The 23164-nt window shown below is 47.8% G+C and overlaps 1 protein-coding gene across 5 annotated transcripts in view; it reads left to right on the top strand.

Moving 5' to 3' along the window:
• AGBL2 (AGBL carboxypeptidase 2) overlaps positions 1-23164 on the top strand; it is a 1238365-nt gene that overhangs the window by 930095 nt on the left and 285106 nt on the right. For all 5 annotated transcript variants that reach the window (XR_014979319.1, XR_014979321.1, XR_014979320.1 and 2 more), the window contains exon 17: positions 3120-3188. Coding sequence is in view for 2 of the 5 variants with exons in the window: in XM_085646520.1 (XP_085502646.1) it covers positions 3120-3188 (69 nt within the window). In the remaining 3 variants the exon portion in view is untranslated. The remainder of the gene's footprint in view (positions 1-3119; positions 3189-23164) is intronic.

Here is a 23164-nt window from a genome sequence, read left to right as displayed (position 1 = left end):
GAAATCGGACCTAGGATGCTATTTTACAGTCCAGGGAGGACCTGGCCTGGCAGTTTGGGCTCAACTGTTCCCAATGGGAGCAGGTTCAAGACTTATTTGCATATGACTGGGTCTGAATTGGATCAGCATAGTGTGAAAAAAAATGATGGATTTAGACCAGATCTCTGTACTGGGATGAATGTATGACATTGTTCAGCATTCTGTCCATCACCTAATCTTTTTGCACTTCCCGTCGGCAGTGGCAGACTGGGAGCCATGTTTTACCTGGTACCACTCAGGATGGCACAACAAGTGGTGCTGTCCCTGGGGGATGCTCTAACTTACAGGCACTGGGTACCCTGGTACCATATACTAGGGACTTACAAGTAAGTTCCTTACTGAACTGAGTCCTGATCATCAGGGTATTTCAGACCCATTGCGAAAGTCCCTAGTAGTGAAAATGGGGGCAAAAAGTAGGGGTGAAACCTGCAAAAAGCCTGTTTCCTCGCATACAGACTGCTGTAACACCATCTATGTATACACATAGAGCAACGGGACAATGTTTGCTCCTTGTACAGACCGCATGTACAAACTGCGCTTCTAGAGTGTTTCTTGCAAGTACGCACTGTGCTGTAACGCCATCTCTTTCATGTACAGACTGTGCTGTGACAGTGTCTGCTCAGATAATATCTCTTTCGTATACACGCTGTGCTGGAATGCTATGTCTTGCATCACCTACTGCACTGTGACAGTGGCTCTTGCATGTACAGATTGTGCTGTGACTCCATCTTCCATGTGCAGACTGTGCTGTAACAATCTCTTACATGTACAGATGGTGCTGTAACAATCTCTTACATGCACAGACTGCGCTGTAACAATCTCTTACATGTACACACTGTGCTGTAATAGCATCTCTTTGGTTTACAGACTGCACTGTCACAGCATCTCTTGCATGTACAGACTGCACTGTCACAGCATCTCTTGCATGTACAGACTGCACTGTCACAGCATCTCTTGCATGTACAGACTGTGCTCTGAAAATCTTTTCCATGTGCAGACTGTGCTGTAATAGCATTACTGCCATGTGCAGACTGTTCTGTAACAATCTCTTACATGTACAGACTGTGCAGTAATAGCATCTCTTCCATGTGCAGACTGTGCTGTAACTCCATCTTCCATGTGCAGACTGTGCGGTAACAATCTCTTACATGTACAGACTGCGCTGTAACACCATCTCGTTCATGTACTGACTGTGCCCTAACATTGTCTCCTGCATGTACTAACTGTGCTGTAATAGAATCTCTTCCATGTGCAGACTGTGCTGTAACTCCATCTTCCATGTGCAGACTGTGCGGTAACAATCTCCTACATGTACAGACTGCGCTTTAACAATCTCTTACATGTACAGATGGTGCTGTAACAATATCTTACATGTACAGACTGCGCTGTAACAATCTCCTACATGCACAGACTGTGCTGTAACAATCTCTTATATGCACAGACTGCGCTGTAACAATCTCCTACATGTACAGACTGTGCTGTAACAATCTCTTACATCTATAGACTGCGCTGTAACAATCTCTTACATGCAGAGACTGTGCTGTAATAATCTTTTACATGCACAGAATGCGCTGTAATAATGTCTTACTTGCACTGACTGCGCTGTTACAGTCTTTGACATGTACAGACTGCGCTGTAACAGTCTCTTACATGCACAGACTGTGCTGTAACAATCTCCTACATGCACATACTGTGCTGTAATATTCTCTTACATGCACAGACTGTGCTGTAACAATGACTTGCATGCACAGACTGTGCTGTAACAATCTCTTATATGTACAGACTGTGCTGTAACTATCTTTTACATACACAGACTGTGCTGTAAGAATGTCTCACATGCACAGACTGTGCTGTAACAATCTCTTACATGCACAGACTGTGCTGTAAAAATCTCTTACATGTACAGACTGCGCTGTAACAATCTCTTACATGCACAGACTGTGCTGTAGCAATGTCTTACATACACAAACTGCACTGTAACAATCTCTCACATTCACAGACGTTGCTGTAACAAATGTCTTACATGCACAGACTGCGCTGTAACAATGTCTTACATGTACAGACAACGCTGTAACAATCTCTTACATGTACAGACTGTGCTGTAACAATCCCTTACATTTACAGACTGCACTGTCACAATCTCATACATGCACAGACTGTGATGTAACAATCTTTTACATACACAGACTGTGCTATTATAATGTCTTACATGCACAGACTGTGCTGTAACAATCTCTTACATGTACAGACTGTGCTGTAACAATCTCTTACATGCACGGACTGTGCTGTAATAATCTCTTACATGCACAGACTGTGCTGTAACACTCTCTTACATGCACAGACTGTGCTGTAAGAATGTCTTACATGCACAGACTGTGATGTAACAATCTTTTACATCCACAGACTGTGCTATTATAATGTCTTACATGCACAGACTGTGCTGTAACAATGTCTTACATGTACAGACTGTGCTGTAATAATCTCTTACATGCACAGACTGTGCTGTGACAATCTCTTACAGGCACAGAATGTGCCGTAATAATGTCTTACATACACAGACTACGCTGTAACTATCTCTTACATGTACAGACTGCACTGTAACAATCTCTTACATGTACATACTGTGCTGTAACAATCTCTTACATGTACAGACTGCTTTGTATCAATCTCATACATGCACAGACTGTGCTGTAACAATCTTTTACATGCACAGACTGCACTGTAATAATGTCTTACATGCACAGACTGCGCTGTAACAATCTCTTACATGTTCAGACTGCACTGTTACAGTCTCTTACATGTACAGACTGTGCTGTAACAATCAATTACATGGACAGACTGCACTGTGACAGTGTCTTCTGCATACACACACTGTGCTGTAACAATGTCTTACATGTACAGAGATCACTGTAACGATCTCTTACATGTACAGACTGTGCTGTAATAATGTCTTACAAGCACAGACTGCGCTGTGACAGTGTCTCTTCCTTGAGGTTGGAGGTGCTTTTGTATTCGAAATCCAAGAAGTATTCCCTTTTGCGTGAAAGAGGTATAATGTCCTTTTAATGTTTTTCTTTCAGATAATCTTCGTTTGACTTATGTGACTGGACAGCGTTTATTTTACCAAGAAAGTGATATTCCACAAGGAGGTAAGTGTCTGTTGCAGTGGTGGGCAGACACCAGTATCCATCCCTACCTGGTCATACTGCTGCACAAAGTAGGCATCACTATGTATCAATATGTAATGTAGACATCGTTGTCTTTTGAAGCGTGGTCCAGACATTACTGTCCGGTTTCAGGCATTATTTGCGGTTAATGTGTGAGCCAAATAGACTGAGATACATTGGTAGCCGTTACTGTGGTCTTCAGATATCAGTGTCTGTCAGTTCAGTAGCAGTCAGTGCATGATACAGACATCTGTATCTGTCAGTGTATTATACAGACATCTGTATCTATCAATGTATGATACAGACATGGGTTTCTTAAAGTGTGTGATACAGACATTTGTATCTGTCAGTGTATGTATGATAAACTGAGTGTTTCTTGCAGTACCCTGCCTCTATTTGCCAGGCTGTGACTTAGGTGTACTGGGTCCGTGCTAACCAGGTTCCCAGTCCCAGTGCCAGTGTTGTTTCTCTAAAAATGTACCATGATTGGCACAACTTCAGCTACCCCTGTAAGTCCCTAGTAAATGGTTCCCAGGGCATGGGTACTGAAGAGGGTCTTCTGGGACTACAGCACTGTTTGTGCCACACCAGGGACCCCTCACCAAGGCTACGCACTTCCATTGAAGGCTGCATGCTTTTGTGCAGGAAACTCCGAAGAGTCGACATGGCACTCAGCCCTGTGTACAAAACCAGGAGTGGAGGGTCCGAGGGAAGTTTTAAGACCAACGCGGATATTTCCCCATACAACTATTGAAAACCACCTGATAATCCACAGGTCTAACAGACTTGAACAAGCACTAGAAATTTAGAACACAAGCAGAAGTCTCTCAATCATGCCTAGTGAGAATCCTTTCATAAGGACGGAATCCCATCACACACCGAGGTGGCATGCATCATCATCTGGGATTTCTCCTCTTGGCTAAAACACCTAGTGTAGACAAGGGCGACAACCCCCTCACTGTGAGGGAGGAGCTCAGGGATATGTTCAGATGCTACTCGTATATAGTATCTGCTAAAATCCAACAGAGGTAAAGCGCTATAGTACTGGAGTGATGGGCGCAGTGCAAAAAAAGTGAAGTGTGTGATAAAACTAACTACTAAGAGAAAAGAGACATTATTAGTTAACTCTTGGGGTCAGGATTAAAAACAGTGCATGTGCAGTTTGAAAATAATAACTGCATTTGTCCTAAAAGCAGGACTATATGTTTCGGCCAATGTGACCTCAAAGGTGTTGTGCACTTCCTCAGGACCTAGATGTTAAATGCTACTGCGTAATAAAGTGATCAAATGAATGTATTTCAGAACAAATACAACCTACATCACCAGTGGTTTTACTTTGGGTAGATTATGATGTACTGGTGACACCTGTGAATAAAACAGAAAGAGAGATCAAATGCTTGTGTCTATTAAATTCATACACTTGTGAGTCACAGATACTCATCATATGGCTTATCTTCATGTATACAGTGAAATACAGATATAACGTAGACTTTCCCGTGAATTACGAGTAAGAAGCCTTGCGTCACCTGGCAACAGCTCAGGAAGAGAGGCACCGCTCTATAAAAAATGTTGGCAAAAGGTCAGACTAACATGGATGTTCTAGTCTAGCCTGCAACTGGATGCTGGTTAAAAACAATGTGTACACACTACGCCCAGAAGGTGCAGAGCGGGAACACATAGGTAGTTCCCAGGAGTAGCGCACACTGACAACATGACCGATGAGTCTATACTCTGATAATGGCATCGAGTATCATTGAACCTACAGACAAACACTATGCAGTTAGGTGCTGATATCAAAAAGTTACACATGTCTGCGGGTATTCAATACAAACACTTGTGATTATGTGGACCACAACCTTCATTAGAAGGTAATAGAAAAGGTTTGGTCAATTGACTGCGTGAAAAACTAGCAGAGGGAGACTAGTCGCTATGACACAACATGGAGCCATTGTTAAATTCACAAGGATTAGTAGCAGGAGCCAGAGAATCAGCACTGTGCGTGGCTACAGACACGGATAATCATATACAGCTCAGTAGATAAATACGAGATGTGAGTGTCTCAAAAAGCCACGTACGGCAAACATTCTATTATTTCAGCACATCATGGGTGTAAGACGTGCATTGCCGCAACTACAGAGACATATAGTAATGTACGGTACATCCCGATATTTAAAATCAAGGAGGCCGATTCACAGAACTAACTTAAGACAAAATCCTAAACTTACTACCATTTTGGTATTCACAGAAGGCACTTACTCATTTCGGTATTCACAGAAGTTAGGAGTCCTAACTTTAGGACTCCTGAATGCCTTCTGTGAATACTGAAAGTCTTAAAGTTAGGATTTTTCTCAGTTTAGGAGTAGTAAAGTTAGGAATCCTAACTTTAGGACTCCTGAATGCCTTCTGTGAATACTGAAAGTCTTAAAGTTAGGATTTTTCTCAGTTTAGGAGTAGTAAAGTTAGGCCTAACTTTACTACTCCTAAATTGAGAAAATTCCTAAATTAGTAGTAAAGTTAGTATTTTGTCTTAAGTTAGTACTTTGTCTTAAGTTAGGATTTTGTCTTAAGTTAGGATTTTGTCTTAAGTTAGGTATTTTGTCTTAAGTTAGGATTTTGTCTTAAGTTGGGATTTTGTCTTAAGTTAGTATTGTGTCTTAAGTTAGGATTTTGTCTTAAGTTAGGATTTTGTCTTAGGTTTTGGTCTTAAGACAAAATCCGAACTTTAGACAAAATCCTAACTCAAGACAAAATACTAATTTAAGACAAAATACTAACTTAAGTCAAAATACTAAATTAAGACAAAATACTAACTTAAGACAAAATACTAACTTTACTACTACTAAATGCCTTCTGTGAATACCAAAAGTAGTAAGTTTAGGCTTTTGTCTCAGATTATTTCTGTGAATCGGCCCCGAGATGTAGAAGTTTCAACCAGCCCTTGTAGTATACGCTCTGTTATTTCAGCGTGTTGTGAGTGGTAAACACTCTGTATCTTGCTCTGTATCGGAAGTACAACTAAATCGCCCCCCAATGGCGCTGTAACGTCCACTCTCACTTAGTGGTGATATCTAAACACAAAACCTCCGATACACAGTCTAGTGCACATGAAAACGATTCGTGAGGACTCTCAATAATTTACAAGAGTACCATGTCACTTCAATTCACTTACCTATCTGTTGGTACCCCCAGGCTGGCGAAAGCTGCAACCGGAGGGAACTGGCGGTAGGTAAGGAAAGGTCTTTTATCCATATTCGCATTACCGCCCCTCACCGGTGTAGGTAATTGACCTAATTACTCAGCAGATCACGATGGCATCACGAGTAAAGAACTATCCGAGCGCCCGTAGGCTCATGGGGGTTGTAGTTCGATGCCAGTATGTTATTGTTTACAGCATTTAACTCCCTGCATATAAGGTTGTGAGTCAGTACATATTGTAAAAATGATAGTGCAAAGTGCTCTCATGGATATTAGAGAGGCTGGCAGACCATCTGAATGTGGAAATCAGGTCTGTCTGTATACTTCGGCAATGTTTGTATTTGCCCGTCTAACGCTCACATTGACCTAGGTGTCGTGATAGGAAAGTCAAACATCCATTGGACCTTTGTCATCGCCCGATATGACTATTAGGCACAGATTTACCTACACACAGTGCCCATATTTTACAGAGTCTCGGGGTTGTTGAATAGACTCGTTAATCACAAGATTATCTAATGGGAGAGTACTCTGGTGATACATGTGCCATGCCCCTCATACACTGCATATGATATAGGTGAGTCACCCCTACTGCAAGCCATTAGCCCTAAGGCAGGATGCACCATATCCTATGTGAGGGCATTTCAGCATGAGCAGATGCCCCTACAATGTCGAGTCCGTTCGGAGATGTTGTGAACAGGGAAGCCATAAAGCGTACATGGGCTGGATTCTTGTCAACACAAGTTCCCTAGCTTCATGATGGCTTAACTGACTCCTAAGTTGTTTGGTACCGAACATCTTGTCTTCATAGATTTATTATTAAATTAATACAGGAGACACTTTTAGAGGGTCCCCTGAAAACCTACTAAGCACTGGTGTGGTCCCTGACCTGTGGTCGCCAGCCTGCCACTACCAGACATGTTTCTGACCTCATGGGGTGAGGGCCAACACTCTCAGAGGCCAGGAACAAAGCTTTTCTCTGGGTGGAGTTGCTTCACACATCCTTCAGGACAGGATGGCCTTCTGAGTGGGAAGCTTCGAAGGCAATGCCTCCTTTGAAATCCAAATCAGGAACCCCCAGATAGTCGGGGAGGTCTTTCCTGCTCCACTTTTGGGTGGGAGGAAAGGCAGGAAAATTAGTTAGATTAGGAGGAGGGTTCCCACTTAGCCTGCACCACCTTTAGGGCAGGGCAGGTGATGTGAACCCCTCTACTGAAATTCCATTGTCTTGAGATGGCGAGAAAACCTCTAATCAGGCTAGGGTAATGCCTCTTCCCGCCGGAAGTGGTCACTAAAGGGTGTAGAGACCCCAATGTTGAGTAGCCCATTAGCTACTAAGTGTCTCCCCTTGTAACACCCCTAAATTGAGTATTTAGGTGGCACCATCAGATTCAACAGACAAGAGAAGACCAGGACAAAGAAGACCCTCTGCAAAGAGAACTGCCGCAGAAAGAAAAGGTTCCAAACCCTGCCAGCTGCTCCAAGGACTTGACAATTACTGTCTGCGATGTCGTCTTGAGACCTGAAAGGATTCCAGGAACCCAGGAGAACCTCCAGCCTTCAAGAAATCGCCAAGAAGCTCCATTGGAGTGAAGGTATCACTACCCTGCACCCCGCATGCACCGATCCCGTAAAGTCCAGTCTGTTGATGTGCCGCTCCCCGACGACCTCAACGCAGCATAGAAGCAAGAAGATGTACAACAGCTCTGGGAGGTCAGATCTGCCTCTCCACCAAGTTTGGGGGCACCAGGACTTACCGGAGCCACGACGTACCAGTACCTAGAGTACCGGACCCCCAATGGTAAAAACCAAGAAGAGTCCACATTGGAATCCCAAAGCACCAGAAGCAAGCACCCGTCGAGAACAGTCAGTGTATGATACAGACAGCTGTATCTGTCAGTGAATGATACAGACATGGGTATCTGTCAGTGTATACTACAGACATGGGTGTCTGTCAGTGTGTGATACAGATATGGGTGTCTGTCAGTGTGTGATACAGTCATCTGTAACTGCCAGTGTATGATACAGACATGGGCTCTGTCAGTGTATGATACAGACATGGGTTTATGTCAGGGTATGATACAGACTTCTGTATCTGTCAGTGTGTGATACAGAGTTCTATGTATCAGTCAATGTATGATACATACATGGGTGTCTGTCAGTATGTGATACAGACATCTGTAACTGTCAATGTATGATACAGACATGGGCTCTGTCAGTTTGTGATACAGACATGGGTTTCTGTCAGTGTGTGATACAAACACCTGGATCTGTCAGTGTATGATACAGACATGGGCTCTGTCAGTTTGTGATGTGTGATACAAACATCTGTATCTGTCAGTGTGTGAACAGACATTGGTGTCTATCAGTGTGTATTACAGGGATCGCTATCTGTCCATGTGATATATCAGTATACGTCAGTGTGTGATGTAGGCGTTATGTGATTTAGACATCGGTATCTGGTGTCCCCTCATCCTTTGAGTTCATGAAGATTAGGCGACGTCCTGGAACATAACTTGCATTACAAGCATGTGCATCACACACCGTTTACTCCCTATTATCCCTCTCATGCAAGGCCCTTTCTTGCACGTATTCGCTTAGTTTAGGACATCGATTCATGGTTTGGGTCTCAGCTTTTAAATGTTTTGCCCCACATTCCTCTGTTGCACGTTCTAAAGTTGATGTCTTCATGTCAAGAGGCTTTTGAAAAGGTTCTACAGCTATGTGTGAGTGCTGCGTCACCAGCATCTCTGCCTGAGGGCACATTTTTATGGCTGGTTTAGTTCTTTGAACAGACTCATGTTATCAATTCTTAGAAACAGTACAAAGAGAAGTACAGTGAGAGAGTGGTTCTTTGGCCCAAACCCCTTCAGACATTGCCTTTCATGTCTTTGTCAAGATTTGGCCTTGCTTGAAGGTGCTGGTCATCAAGGCAATGGCAGTCTGTGGGTGGTCACATTGCCTCCTTTCTGTCCCCTTTGGTTTCAGTGATAGGCAATGGCAGTCTGTAGGTGGTCACATTGCCTCCTTTCTGTTCCCCTTTAGTTCCAGTGATGGGACATTACCGTCTGTGGGTGGTCACATTGCCTGCTTTCTGTCCCCTTTGCTTCCAGTGATGGGAAATGACAGTCTGTGGGTGGTCACATTGCCTCCTTTCTTTCCCCTTTGGTTTCAGTGATGGGCAATGGCAGTCTGTGGGTGGCAACATTGCCTTCTTTCTATCCCCTTTGGTTCCAGTGATAGGAAATGGCGGTCTGTGGGTGGCCACATTGCCTTCTTTCTGTCCCCCTTTAGTTCCAGTGATGGGAAATTACCGTCTGTGGGTGGTCACATTGCCTTCATTCTGTCCCACATTGGTTTCAGTGAAGACAATGACAGTCTGTGGGTGGTCACATTGCCTTCTTTCTGTCCCCTTTAGTTCCAGTGATGGAAAATTGCCATCTGTGGGTGGTCACATTGCCTCCGTTCTGTCCCCCTTTGGTTCCAGTGAAGACAACGGCAGTCTGTGGGTGGTCACAATGCCTCCTTTCTGTTCTCCTTTGGTTCCAGTGATGGGCAATGGCCATCTGTGGGTGGTCACATTGCCTCCTTTCTGTTCTCCTTTGGTTCCAGTGATGGGCAATGGCCGTCTGTGGGTGGTCACATTGCCTCCTTTCTGTCCCCTTTGGTTTCAGTGATAGGCAATGGCAGTCTGTTGGTGGCCACATTGCCTCCTTTCTGTCCCCCTTTAGTTCCAGTGATGGGAAATTACCGTCTGTGGGTGGTCACATTGCCTCCTTCCTGTTCTCCTTTGGTTCCAGTGATGGAAAATGGCAGTCTGTGGGTGGTCACATTGCCTCCTTTATGTGCCCCTTTGGTTCCTGTGATAGGCAATGGCAGTCTGTGGGTGGTCACATTACCTCCTTTATGTGCTCCTTTGGTTCCAGTGATAGGAAATGGCAGTCTGTGAGTGGTGACATTGCCTCCTTTCTGTCCCCTTATGTTACAGTGATTGGAAATGGCAATCTGTGGGTGGTCGCATTGCCTACTTTCCATTCCCCTTTGGTTTCAATTATGGCAATGGCAGTCTATAGGGGGTTTGGTGACATTGCCTCCTTTCTGTCCCCTTTGGTTCCAGTGATGGGCAATGGCAGTCTGTGGGTGGTCACATTGCCTCCTTTCTATCCCCTTTGGTTCCAGTGATGGTAAATGGCAGTCTGTGGGTAGTCTCATTGCCTCCTTTGTGTCCCCTTTGATTCCAGTGATGGGAAATGGCCGTCTCTGGGTTGTCATGTTGCCTCCCTTCTGTCCCCCTTAGTTTCAGTGAAGACAATGGCAGTCTTTGGGTGGTGACATTGCCTCCTTTCTGTTCCCCATTGAATGAATTAATTAATTAATTAAGCATTTATTAAGCACGTAGCTACCTGAAGGCATCCCAGTGCTGATCGCAGTACATTCTAAGAGCGTTGAACGGCATTAAGGAAAGAATAGAGTTTAAGCAATTTCCGGAAGGTCCGGTAATTGGCCTCTAAGCGAACATTGTGGGGGAGGGAGTTCCATAACCTGTAGGCATTATAAGAAAAAAGGCGGCCTCCACTTCTTGACCTTCTTTTTTTAGGGACTGCAGCCAGGTGGTGAGTGTCCAAGCGCAGGCCTATGTTCGAACAGTAAAGCAAGATGATGGAACAATTAATGGGCGGTCCCTTCCCTGCTAATATCTTGTGTACAATACACCGAGCCTTAAATCCAATTCTCACCTGAATGGGCAACCAGTGGAGAGTGGTGAGGGCAGGTTTTGCTGACTGACGGTTGGGAAACCTCAGGAGCATACGTGCAGCACAATTTTGAACAATCTGTAATTTAGTAATAGTACCGCGCTGTGGTCCTGAGTATAGAACGTTAGCGTAATCCAGTCGAGAAAAAATCGGTACCTGAACCATAAGTCTTATGGCAGGAAATGGACGAATAGGGAGAACTTTTCACAACATCCTAAGGATTTCATAGCAACTAGCCGCCACCTTCCGTGCCTGTTCCTTAAAGTCCAGGTTACGGTCGAGCCAAATGCCCAGACTCTTAATCTGGTCTTTGGGGATAGGAGCAGGGCCACGGCACACTGGCCACAGTGATCCCTTATTAAAAGTTGGAGAGTTGCCAAGGATCATCAGCTCCATCTTTGCCCCATTCAATTTCAAATATGAGCACTCCATCCAGATTGCCACCTTCTCCAAGCACATGCCTAGACCGTGCGACGAGTTGTCAAGATGATTAAGAGAGACAACCAGCTGTGTATCGTCAGCGTAGGTGACAATCTGGACTCCAAAGGGCTTCACTATCTCAGCCAAAGGGCTCATATAGACATTAAATAAACTGGGGCTCAGGGAAGACCCCTGTGGGACACCACATCTAAGGGACATGTGTTCAGAGATAGTATCTTTTTCAAAAACTCGGAAGGACCTACCCTCCAGAAAAGATTGCAACCATTTAAGGCCCCCCTGGGTCACACCCACATCATTAAGTCTCTGGATTAGCATATGGTAATTAACAGGGTCAAACGCTGCACTGCGATCAAGAAGACTGATAGCAACACAGCCTCCGCCATCTCAAATTTTCCTTAATTCTTCTACCACTGCCAAGAGGGCAGTTTCCATACCTTGTTGGGGTCTGCAACCAGTCTGTGAAGGGTGAAGATTGCTATGATCCTCCAAGAATATCGAGACTGCAGAGTTGACATGCTTCTCAGCGATCTTACTGATCCCCGGCAGTAATGAGATAGGACGGTAGTTCCCCAAAAGATCAGGGTCCAAATTGGGTTTTTTAACAGTGACTTCACCATCGCGCATTTCCGGGGGGGGACAACTTCCGTCAAAAATGAGGCATTAATTACTTCCACTATAACTGGAGACACTGTTTCAAGGACTTGATTCAGGATGACAGGGGGAACCGAATCTGTAGGAGAACCGGATTTTAATCGGTCTAAGATGCTTTGTAGTGACATCAGATTCAAAGGAGGAATTTCCTCCAAAGAATGTTCACAAGTTTGAGACACAATATCCAATGGCCACCTGGTGGAAGGAGTTGTAAATATCTTGTATTTTATTAAGGAAAAACTCTGCCAGTCGGTTGCAACGAGATGAGGCATCAACAGACGCAACAGAGGGGGAAGGTGATTTGAGGAGTGTTTTTGCAATGCGGAGAATTTCGTGAGGAGAATTCGATGCCTGCATGATTCTCTCTTCATAATAAAGAGTTTGAGTAGATTGAATTTCTTCTTTTAAATTTTGATAGCAACCCTGTATTTAACTTTATTGACAGGGGAGAAGTCCTTTCTCCATATCCTCTCCAGTTTTTTGCATGTTTGCTTAAGCTTGCTTAGTTTGTGGGAATACCATGCGGTTCAGTTATCTCCAACCTTATCCCAAATCCATTTGTTAGGGAGGACCAGGTCTACTGATGATTTGAGCCATTCATTGAGCTAGTCATTGGCACTGATAGGATTGGGATCAGGTATTGGGCTGGTATTTTTAAGGGTCGATGCCCATAGTTCAACTCGAAGTTTAGACCAAAACCGTGTTTATTTTCTGTCCATCAACGACAGCATGATGAGAGTCTGATGGACCCACGTGAGGGGGATCAGAAACTGATCCGACCACGGCACTGGTATAGGGTCCTTAACCAGTAGATCCTCAATATTTGAAAAACTGGGGTCAAGTAAATGCCTTTTCGAATGAGTAAGGCCAATGACCTTTTGTTTAAATTTAAACGCCTCAAGGCCCTCAAACCCAGCTCGCAGGTGGCTGAGTGCGAGAAGTCATCAAAATGAAGGTTAAAATCACCTAATAATGTAAAATTGGGGAGTGAGCAAGCTAAAGTAGCTGCCACTTTAGGGAGGGCCTTACAGATTTGTCCATAGGCACCTGTCGGTCGGTAGATTAGAATCCCCGAAAGAGTGCAGACATGAGAGAGACCGATAGCAAACAGGAGGCTCTCACAGTCAGGTAGAGACCCTGCCGAGGTACGGCAGTTTAGTTTGGTTTTAAATACGATAGCAATGCCGCCCCCTCTGCCAAATTCCCGATCTTGCCTCTGGATGGCGTACCCAGGGGGAAGTGCCTGAACGAGGTCAGGGTCTGCCTCACTGTTAAGCTAGGTCTCCGATAAAAACAAAACATCTCCGTGCTCTTCTTCCAGTAATATCCGGATTTCAGCCGAGTGTTTAGGAATAGATCTGCAATTGAGCAAGAGCATTTTAAGTGCCTTCTGAGAAGGTCTAGCAGTTGGGAGTGCGGTAGATGAGCAAAGCTCAAACGGACAGTGGAGGCAATGGTTAACAGAGCTAAGAGGCGAGATAGAGTGAAGACACTTACTAGTGTTTACCCCTCTAAGGTGTTTAAGTTGTACCGCTGTGTATGTCTGCTTTTCCCTGGAAAAACCGGCAGGGGTTATGGCCCTGGCTCCGGTCAGGCGCGGACGGGCGTAGACGGGCTTGACTTTGGTGCTCCAGCGGCCACGTCATCCGCCCCTTTTATGCTCGGACGTGCGCGTCAGCGTCCAACAAGTGGAGCGCTGACCAGCAAAATGCCTTCCCTGTGCAAAAGTGCAAACAAGTGCCCCCGGAGCTATAACACAGCTCCTAAATGTACACAGCAAGGTTAAAATGCTAAGAATAGATTTAAAAATACTGGAACAGCAATTAGTTAAAAACAAATAACAATAGCCCTCAAGCTTTAACGCAGCACGCGCTCATTTAAATGCGCCGCAGCGCGGTCTCGTCATCCGCCCCTTTGGTTCAAGTGATGGGCAATGGCAGTCTGTGGGTGGTCATATTGCCTCCTTTCTATTCGCCTTTGGTTTCAATGATGGCAATGGCAGTCTGTGGGTGGTCACATTGCCTCCTTCTGTGCCCCTTTGGTTTTAGTGACGACGATGGCGGTCTGTGTGTGGTGGGATTGCCTCCTTTCTGTCCCCTTTGGTTCCAGTGATGGAAAATGGCAGTCTGTGGGGGGTCATATTGCCTCCTTTCTGTCCCCTTTGGTTCCAGTGATGGGAAATGGCAGTCTGTGGGTGGTCACATTGCCTCCTTTCTTTCCCTTTGGGTCCAGTGATGGGAAAAGGCAGTCTGTGGGGGGTCACATTGCCTCCTTTCTGTCCCCTTTGGTTCCAGTGATGGGAAATGGCAGTCTGTGGGTGGTCAAATTGCCTCCTTCTGTGCCCCTTTGGTTTCAGTGAAGACAATTGCAGTCTGTGGGTGGTCACATTGCCTTCTTTCTGTTTCCATTCGGTTTCAGTGATGGGCAATGGCAATCTGTGGGTAGTCACATTCCCTCCTTTCTGTTCCCCTTTGGTTCCTGTGATGGACAATGGCAGTCTGTGGGGGGTCACATTGCCTCCTTTCAGTCCCCTTTGGTTCTTGTGATGGACAATGGCAGTCTGTGGGTGGTCACATTCCCTCCTTTCTGTTCCCCTTTGGTTCCTGTGATGGACAATGGCAGTCTGTGGGTGGCCACATGGCCTCCTTTCTGTCCCCCTTTAGTTCCAGTGATGGGAAATGGATGTCCGTTGGTGGTCACATTGCCTCCTTTCTGTCCCCTTTGGTTCCAGTAATGGGAAATGGCAGTCTGTGGGTGGTCACATTGCCTCCTTTATGTACCCCTTTGGTTTCAGTGATGGGCAATTGCAGTCTGTGAGTGGTCACATTGCCTCCGTTCTGTCCCCTTTGGTTTCAGTGAAGACAATGGCAGTCTGTGGGTGGTCACATTGCCTCCTTTCTGTTCCCATTCGGTTTCAGTGAAGGCAATGGCAGTCTGTAGGTGGTCACATTGCCTCCTTTCTGTTCTCCATTAGTTTCAGTGAAGTCAATGGCAGTCTGCGGGTGATCACATTGCCTCCTTTCTGTTCTCCTTTGGTTTCAGTGATGGGCAATGGCAGTCTGTGGGTGGTCACATTGCCTCCTTTCTGTTCCCCTTTGGTTCCAGTGGTGGGCAATGGCAGTCTGCGGGTGGTCACATTGCCTCCTTTCTGTTCTCATTTGGTTCCAGTGATGGACGATGGCAGTCTGTGGGTGGTCACATTGCCTCCTTTCTGTTCCCCTTTGGTTCCAGTGATGGGCAATGGCAGTCTGTGGGGGGTCAGATTGCCTCCGTTCGGTCCCCTTTGGTTCCAGTGATGGGCAATGGCAGTTTGTAGGTGGTCACATTGCCTCCTTTCTGTTCTCCTTTGGTTTCAGTGATGGGCAATGGCAGTCTGTGGGTGGTCAAATTGCCTCCTTCTGTGCCCCTTTGGTTTCAGTGAAGACAATGGCAGTCTGTGGGTGGTCACATTGCCTTCTTTCTGTTTCCATTCGGTTTCAGTGATGGGCAATGGCAATCTGTGGGTGGTCACATTCCCTCCTTTCTGTTCCCCTTTGGTTCCTGTGATGGACAATGGCAGTCTGTGGGTGGTCACATTGCCTCCTTTATGTTTCCCTTTGGTTCCTGTGATGGACAATGGCACTCTGTGGTGGCCACATTGCCTCCTTTCTGTCCCCCTTTAGTTCCAGTGATGGGAAATGGCTGTCCGTGGGTGGTCACATTGCCTCCTTTCTGTCCCCTTTGGTTCCAGTAATGGGAAATGGCAGTCTGTGGGTGGTCACATTGCCTCCTTTATGTAACCCTTTGGTTTCAGTGATGGGCAATGGCAGTCTGTGAGTGGTCACATTGCCTCCATTCTGTCGCCTTTGGTTTCAGTGAAGACAATGGCAGGCTGTGGGTGGTCACATTGCCTCCTTTCTGTTCCCATTCGGTTTCAGTGAAGGCAATGGCAGTCTGTAGGTGGTCATATTGCCTCCTTTCTGTTCTCCATTAGTTTCAGTGAAGGCAATGGCAGTCTGCGGGTGGTCACATTGCCTCCTTTCTGTTCTCCTTTGGTTTCAGTGATGGGCAATGGCAGTCTGTGGGGGGTCACTTCGCCTCCTTTATGTTCCCCTTTGGTTCCAGTGGTGGGCAATGGCAGTCTGCGGGTGGTCACATTGCCTCCTTTCTGTTCTCATTTGGTTCCAGTGATGGGCAATGGCAGGCTGTGGGTGGTCACATTGCCTCCTTTCTGTTCACCTTTGGTTCCAGTGATGGGCAATGGCAGTCTGTGGGGGGTCAGATTGCCTCCGTTCGGTCCCCTTTGGTTCCAGTGATGGGCAATGGCAGTTTGTGGGTGGTCACATTGCCTCCTTTCTGTTCTCCTTTGGTTCCAGTGATGGGCAATGGCAGTCTGTGGGGGGTCATGTTACCTCCTTTCTGTCCCCTTGGGTTCCTGTGATGGGCAATGACAGTCTGTGGGTGGTCACATTGCCTCCTTTCTGTCCCCTTGGGTTCCTGTGATGGGCAATGGCAGTCTGTGGGTGGTTACATTGCCTCCTTTCTGTTCCTGTTCGCTTTCAGGGATGGGCAATGGCAGTCTGTAGGTGGTCACATTGCCTCCTTTCTGTTCTCCTTTGGTTCCAGTGATGGGCAATGGCAGTCTGTAGGTGGTCACATTGCCTCCGTTCTTTCCCCCTTTGGTTTCAGTGAAGACACTGGCAGTCTGTGGGTGTTCACATTGCCTCCTTTCTGTCCCCCTTTGGTTCCAGTGATTGGCAATGGCAGTCTGTGGGTGGTCACATTGCCTCCTTTCTGTCCCCTTTGGTTCCAGTGATGGGCAAAGGCAGTCTGTGGGTTTTCACATTGCCTCCGTTCTGTCCCCCTTTGGTTTCAGTGAAGACAATGGCAGTCTGTGGGTGGTCACATTGCCTCCTTTCTGTTCCCGTTCGGTTTCAGGGATGGGCAATGGCAGTCTGTAGGTGGTCACATTGCCTCCTTTCTGTTCTCCTTTGGTTCCAGTGATGGGTAATGGCAGTCTGTGGGTGGTCACATTGCCTCCGTTCTGTCCCCCTTTGGTTTCAGTGATGGGCAATGGCAGCCGGTGGGGGGTCACATTTCCTCCATTCTGTCCCCCTTTGGTTTCAGTGAAGGACAAAGGCCGTCTGTGGGTGGTCACATTGCCTCCTTTCTGTCCCCTTGGGTTCCTGTGATGGGCAATGGCAGTCTGTGGGTGGTCACATTGCCTCCTTTCTGTCCCCTTGGGTTCCTGTGATGGGCAATGGCAGTCTGTGGGTGGTCACATTGCCTCCTTTCTGTTCCTGTTCGGTTTCAGGGATTGGCAATGGCAGTCTGTACGTGGTCATATTGCCTCCTTTCTTTTGTTCCATTTCAGGGATGACCATTATGTAGTCTTTTTGTGAGACAGCAGATGCGACAGGACATGTAGCTTGTTATTCAGAGCCTGCGTGCATTTTTTTGTATAGCATTCGGACAGTTGAAATGAAATGGAAATGATATTGCCCGGAGGTGTCTTGGCTCTGCCTTTAATTAAGTCAACGCAAAGAGATCTGCTCAGTATATGAGGGATAGTGTCAGGCGAAGGCCAAGATTAGCTGAACAACCAGATGTGAGGGCATTCCTGAATTGAAGACGGTTTGTGATTTCCTTTAGTTTAAGAGGGAGGGTACTTCATAGTGTGGCCGCACAGGTGAGAAGGCTGCTGCCTCCCCTGGAGGATTTTCTGAATTTGGGAACATTCACGTTCTTGGCTGCAGATAAACGCAATGGCCTAGAGGGGATGTACTATTCAAGGTAAACAGGGCTGAATTGTGAAGTGCTTTAAAGGCGATGCACAGAGTCTTAAATTTGAGGCGCTTCTTCATGGACAGTCAGCGTAGCTCTTTGAGCACCGAGGAGGCTGACTGATGCTTGGAGATGCTGACTGATGCTCGGAGACGCTGACTGATGCTTGGAGATGCTGAATGAAGCGTGGAGACGCTGACTGATGCTTGGAGATGCTGACTGATGCTCGGAGATACTGACTGATGCTCGGGGATGCTGACTGATGCTTGGACATGCTGACTGATGCTCGGAGATGCTGACTGATGCTTGGAGATGCTGACTGATGCTCGGAGACGCTGACTGATGCTTGGAGATGCTGAATGAAGCGTGGAGACGCTGACTGATGCTTGGAGATGCTGACTGATGCTCGGAGACGCTGACTGATGCTTGGAGATGCTGACTGATGCTCGGAGATACTGACTGATGCTCGGAGATGCTGACTGATGCTTGGACATGCTGACTGATGCTCGGAGACGCTGACTGATGCTTGGAGATGCTGACTGATGCTCGGAGATACTGACTGATGCTCGGGGATGCTGACTGATGCTTGGACATGCTGACTGATGCTCGGAGATGCTGACTGATGCTCGGAGACGCTGACTGATGCTTGGAGATGCTGAATGAAGCGTGGAGACGCTGACTGATGCTTGGAGATGCTGACTGATGCTCGGAGATACTGACTGATGCTCGGGGATGCTGACTGATGCTTGGACATGCTGACTGATGCTCGGAGATGCTGACTGATGCTCGGAGATGCTGACTGATGCTCGGAGACGCTGACTAATGCTTGGAGATGCTGAATGAAGCGTGGAGACGCTGACTGATGCTTGGAGATGCTGACTGATGCTCAGAGACGCTGACTGATGCTTGGAGATGCTGACTGATGCTCGGAGATACTGACTGATGCTTGGAGATGCTGACTGATGCTTGGACATGCTGACTGATGCTCGGAGACGCTGACTGATGCTTGGAGATGCTGACTGATGCTCGGAGATACTGACTGATGCTCGGGGATGCTGACTGATGCTTGGACATGCTGACTGATGCTCGGAGATGCTGACTGATGCTCGGAGATGCTGACTGATGCTCGGAGACGCTGACTGATACTTGGAGATGCTGACTGATGCTCGGAGACGCTGACTGATGCTTGGATGCTCGGAGATGCTGACTGATGCTTGGACATGCTGACTGATGCTCGGAGATGCTGACTGATGCTCGTAGATGTTCACTGATGCTCGGAGATGCTGACTGATGCTTGGAGATGCTGACTGATGCTTGGAGATGCTGACTGATGCTTGGAGATGCTGACTGATGCTTGGAGATGCTGACTGATGCTCGGAGATGCTGACTGATGCTTGGACATGCTGACTGATGCTTGGAGATGCTGACTGATGCTTGAAGAGTCTCACTGATGCTCGGAGATGCTGACTGATGCTTGGACATGCTGACTGATGCTCGGAGACGCTGACTGATGCTTGGATGCTCGGAGATGCTGACTGATGCTTGGACATGCTGACTGTTGCTTGAAGATTCTCACTGATGCTCGGAGATGCTGACTGATGCTCGGAGATGCTGATTGATGCTTGGACATGCTGACTGATGCTCGAAGATACTGACTGCTGCTCGGAGATGCTGACTGATGCTTGGACATGCTGACTGATGCTCGGAGATGCTGACTGATGCTCGGAGAGGCTGACTGATGCTCGGAGATGCTGACTGATGCTTGGAGATGCTGACTGATGCTTGGAGATGCTGAGTGATGCTTGAAGAGTCTCACTGATGCTCGGTGATGCTCACTGATACTCGGAGATGCTGACTGATGCTCGGAGATGCTGACTGATGCTTGGAGATGCTGACTGATGCTTGGAGATGCTGACTGATGCTTGGAGATGCTGGCTGATGCTTGGAGATGCTGACTGATGCTTGAAGAGGCTGACTGATGCTCGGGGATGCTGACTGGTGCTTGAAGATTCTCACTGATTCTTGGAGATGCTGACTGATGCTTGGAGATGCTGACTGATGCTTGGAGATGCTGACTGATGCTTGGAGATGCTGACTGATGCTTGGACATGCTGACTGATGCTCAGAGATGCTCACTGATGCTCGTAGGTGCTCACTGATGCTCGGAGATGCTCACTGATGCTCGGAGATGCTGACTGATGCTTGGAGATGCTGACTGATGCTTGGAGATGCTGACTGATGCTTGGAGATGCTGACTGATGCTTGGACATGCTGACTGATGCTTGGACATGCTGACTGATGCTCGGAGATGCTGACTGATGCTCGGAGATGCTGACTGATTCTCAGAGATGCTCACTGATGCTCGTAGATGCTCACTGATGCTCGGAGATGCTGACTGATGCTCGGAGATGCTGACTGATGCTTGGAGATGCTGACTGATGCTTGGAGATGCTGACTGATGCTTGGAGATGCTGACTGATGCTTGGAGATGCTGACTGATGCTTGAAGATGCTGACTGATGCTTGGACATGCTGACTGATGCTCGGAGATGCTGACTGATGCTCAGAGATGCTCACTGATGCTCGTAGATGTTCACTGATGCTCGGAGATGCTGACTGATGTTTGGAGATGCTGACTGATGCTTGGAGATGCTGACTGATGCTTGGAGATGCTGACTGATGCTCGGAGATGCTCACTGATGCTTGGACATGCTGACTGATGCTCGGAGATGCTGACTGATGCTCAGAGATGCTGACTGATGCTTTAAGATTCTCACTGATGCTTGGAGATGCTGACTGATGCTTGGAGATGCTGACTGATGCTTGGAGATGCTGACTGATGCTTAGTGATGCTGACTGATGCTTGGACATGCTGACTGATGCTCGGAGATGCTGACTGATGCTCAGAGATGCTCACTGATGCTCGTAGATGTTCACTGATGCTCGGAGATGCTGACTGATGCTTGGAGATGCTGACTGATGCTTGGAGATGCTGACTGATGCTTGGAGATGCTGACTGATGCTTGGAGATGCTGACTGATGCTTGGAGATGCTCACTGATGCTTGGAGATGATGACTGATGCTCGGAGATGCTAACTGATGCTTGGACATGCTGACTGATGCTCGGAGATGTTTTTATTCGGTCTAATTGAGTTTTTATATATTTCTCTTTTTCTGGCTTTGTAGCAATGTCTCCATTTGGGTTCCTGCCTGTGGCAGAGTTGAATTTGAGTCTTAAGTTTATCAGAGAGCCTCGGTTCGGACGGAGTTCCCTGCGATTTGAGTACTTTTTCCAGGGTCTAGCTGACTGATGGCTGCACCCATCCAGTGGGCCCCACGTCTGGGGGGAGTGGGGGGTTGGCCTTGTCTCTGTAGGAACCGAGTCCAACGCGTCTGATTCCGTTTTAAGCCACAGCTCTAATTTCCTGGCAGACTGGGAACAGTTTGTTGAGTGCTGTGTCCCCTAATGTGATATCAAACATGATTTCCAAGTGGTCGGACCATGTCCGAGGCGGGACCCTCAAACCCGTCAGTATCTGGCCCGCCAAATAGTAGGGTCATTGACCAACTGAACCAGATGAGGACTGGCCGTGGTGTCACGGAAGGACTCGGAGCCTCTGACCAGTTCTCCAGGTGAAAATGAAAATCTCCAAGAACAGTGTGGCTTACAGCACTGAATCTGAACTCCAGGAGGGGCTGGAAGCCTGGGTGAAGCTAGGGCCCAGGGGGAGCGATATACATGTACCCCACTAAAAGTATTGTTTTAGTTCACTTCAGTTTTAAGAGAGTGCTTCGCATTGAGCAGTAGAAGTATTTGCAGAAAAAGTGATCTATAGACTATCGCGTGTCCCTGCTGTGCCCGCTGCGCGTGCCTTCTGTGCGCACTGTGCAGGCCCGCTGCACGTGCCGATAGCTCTGTAGGCCGCCATCCAGGGGATGCGTGCCAGGGGCGTGATAACAATCAATCAATCAATCATATCATTTGTAAAGTGCACTACTTACCCGTGAGGGTCTCACGGCACTGGGGGGTGGGGAATGCTGCTACTGCTCGAAAAGCCAGGTCTTGAGGAGTCTTCTGAAGGTCAGCAGGTCTTCGGTCTGCCGTAGGTGGATGGGGAGGGTGTTCCATGTCTTGGCAGAGAGGTGAGAGAATAATCTACCACCGGCGGTCACTCTTCGGATGCGGGGGACGGTGGCGAGCTCGGCGGAGCAGAGCTGGCGGGTGGGGGTGTAGAAGCTGAGTCATCTGTTGAGGTACGTTGGTCCGGTGTTGTGGAGTGCCTTATGTGCATGGGTGAGAAGCTTGAAGGTTATCCTCTCGTTGACGGGGAGCCAGTGCAGGACTCTCAGGTGGGATGTGATGTGGCTGCGGCGAGGGATGTCGAGGATCAGGCGTGCAGAGGTGTTCTGGATGCGTTGAAGCCGTTTCAGGAGTTTGGCCAAGGCTCCTGCGTTGAGGGCATTTCCGTAGTCCAACCAGCTGCTGACGAGGGCCTGGGTGACCGTTCTACTCATTTCGGTGGGGATCGCAGGACACTCCAGCGCCACACGGCCACCAGCTGTGCCGGTGCCCTCTCCCCTCGCTGCTGCTCGCAGCCTCGCTCAGCCCTCTGCCCCGCAGGCCCGCCTTCCTCTGCGGCCTGATCTGCTGCTAGGCAACGCTCGCACACTGTGAGCGCTCTCCCCCCCTGTCTCGGCTCCGCCGGACCAGGTAGCACTCTGTTGCCCGGTTTCGTATTTTGCACTGTTGTTTTGTTTTGTGACTGCTGTACTTTACTGTTGTAGTTTATTGTTTTTCTCGTGCTTGTACCCCCTGTGCCCTCCCCGCCCCGCTCCCCGCCCCACTCCCCGCTTCCCGCCGCCGTTCTCGCGGCCACGCCATCTTCCTTTCTGTGCCTCCCAGCTGCCCCTCCCTCGCTCCGCCCCCCCTCTCCACTTATGGCAGAGTGTATAACGCGCAGCGGCCACGCGCAGCGGGCGCGCCCTACGCGCGCCGAAGGTGCGCCAAAGGTAAGCCCGTCTGCGCCCATCTGCGCCTGGACCGCGCCCAGTGCCAGGACCCCTGGCCCCCGCAGACACCAGCACCCCCGCCAGACCTACGACACCACTGAACTCAACGCACTCAACGCCGGCCGATTCCCGGGCTGCTACCGAGCCA

This window comes from Triturus cristatus, chromosome 3_1 (genome assembly GCF_964204655.1).
Source record: "Triturus cristatus chromosome 3_1, aTriCri1.1, whole genome shotgun sequence".
NCBI lineage: Eukaryota > Metazoa > Chordata > Amphibia > Caudata > Salamandridae > Triturus > Triturus cristatus.
The sequence above is the reverse complement of the archived record's forward strand: the minus strand, read 5'-3'. Positions and strand labels throughout refer to the sequence as shown.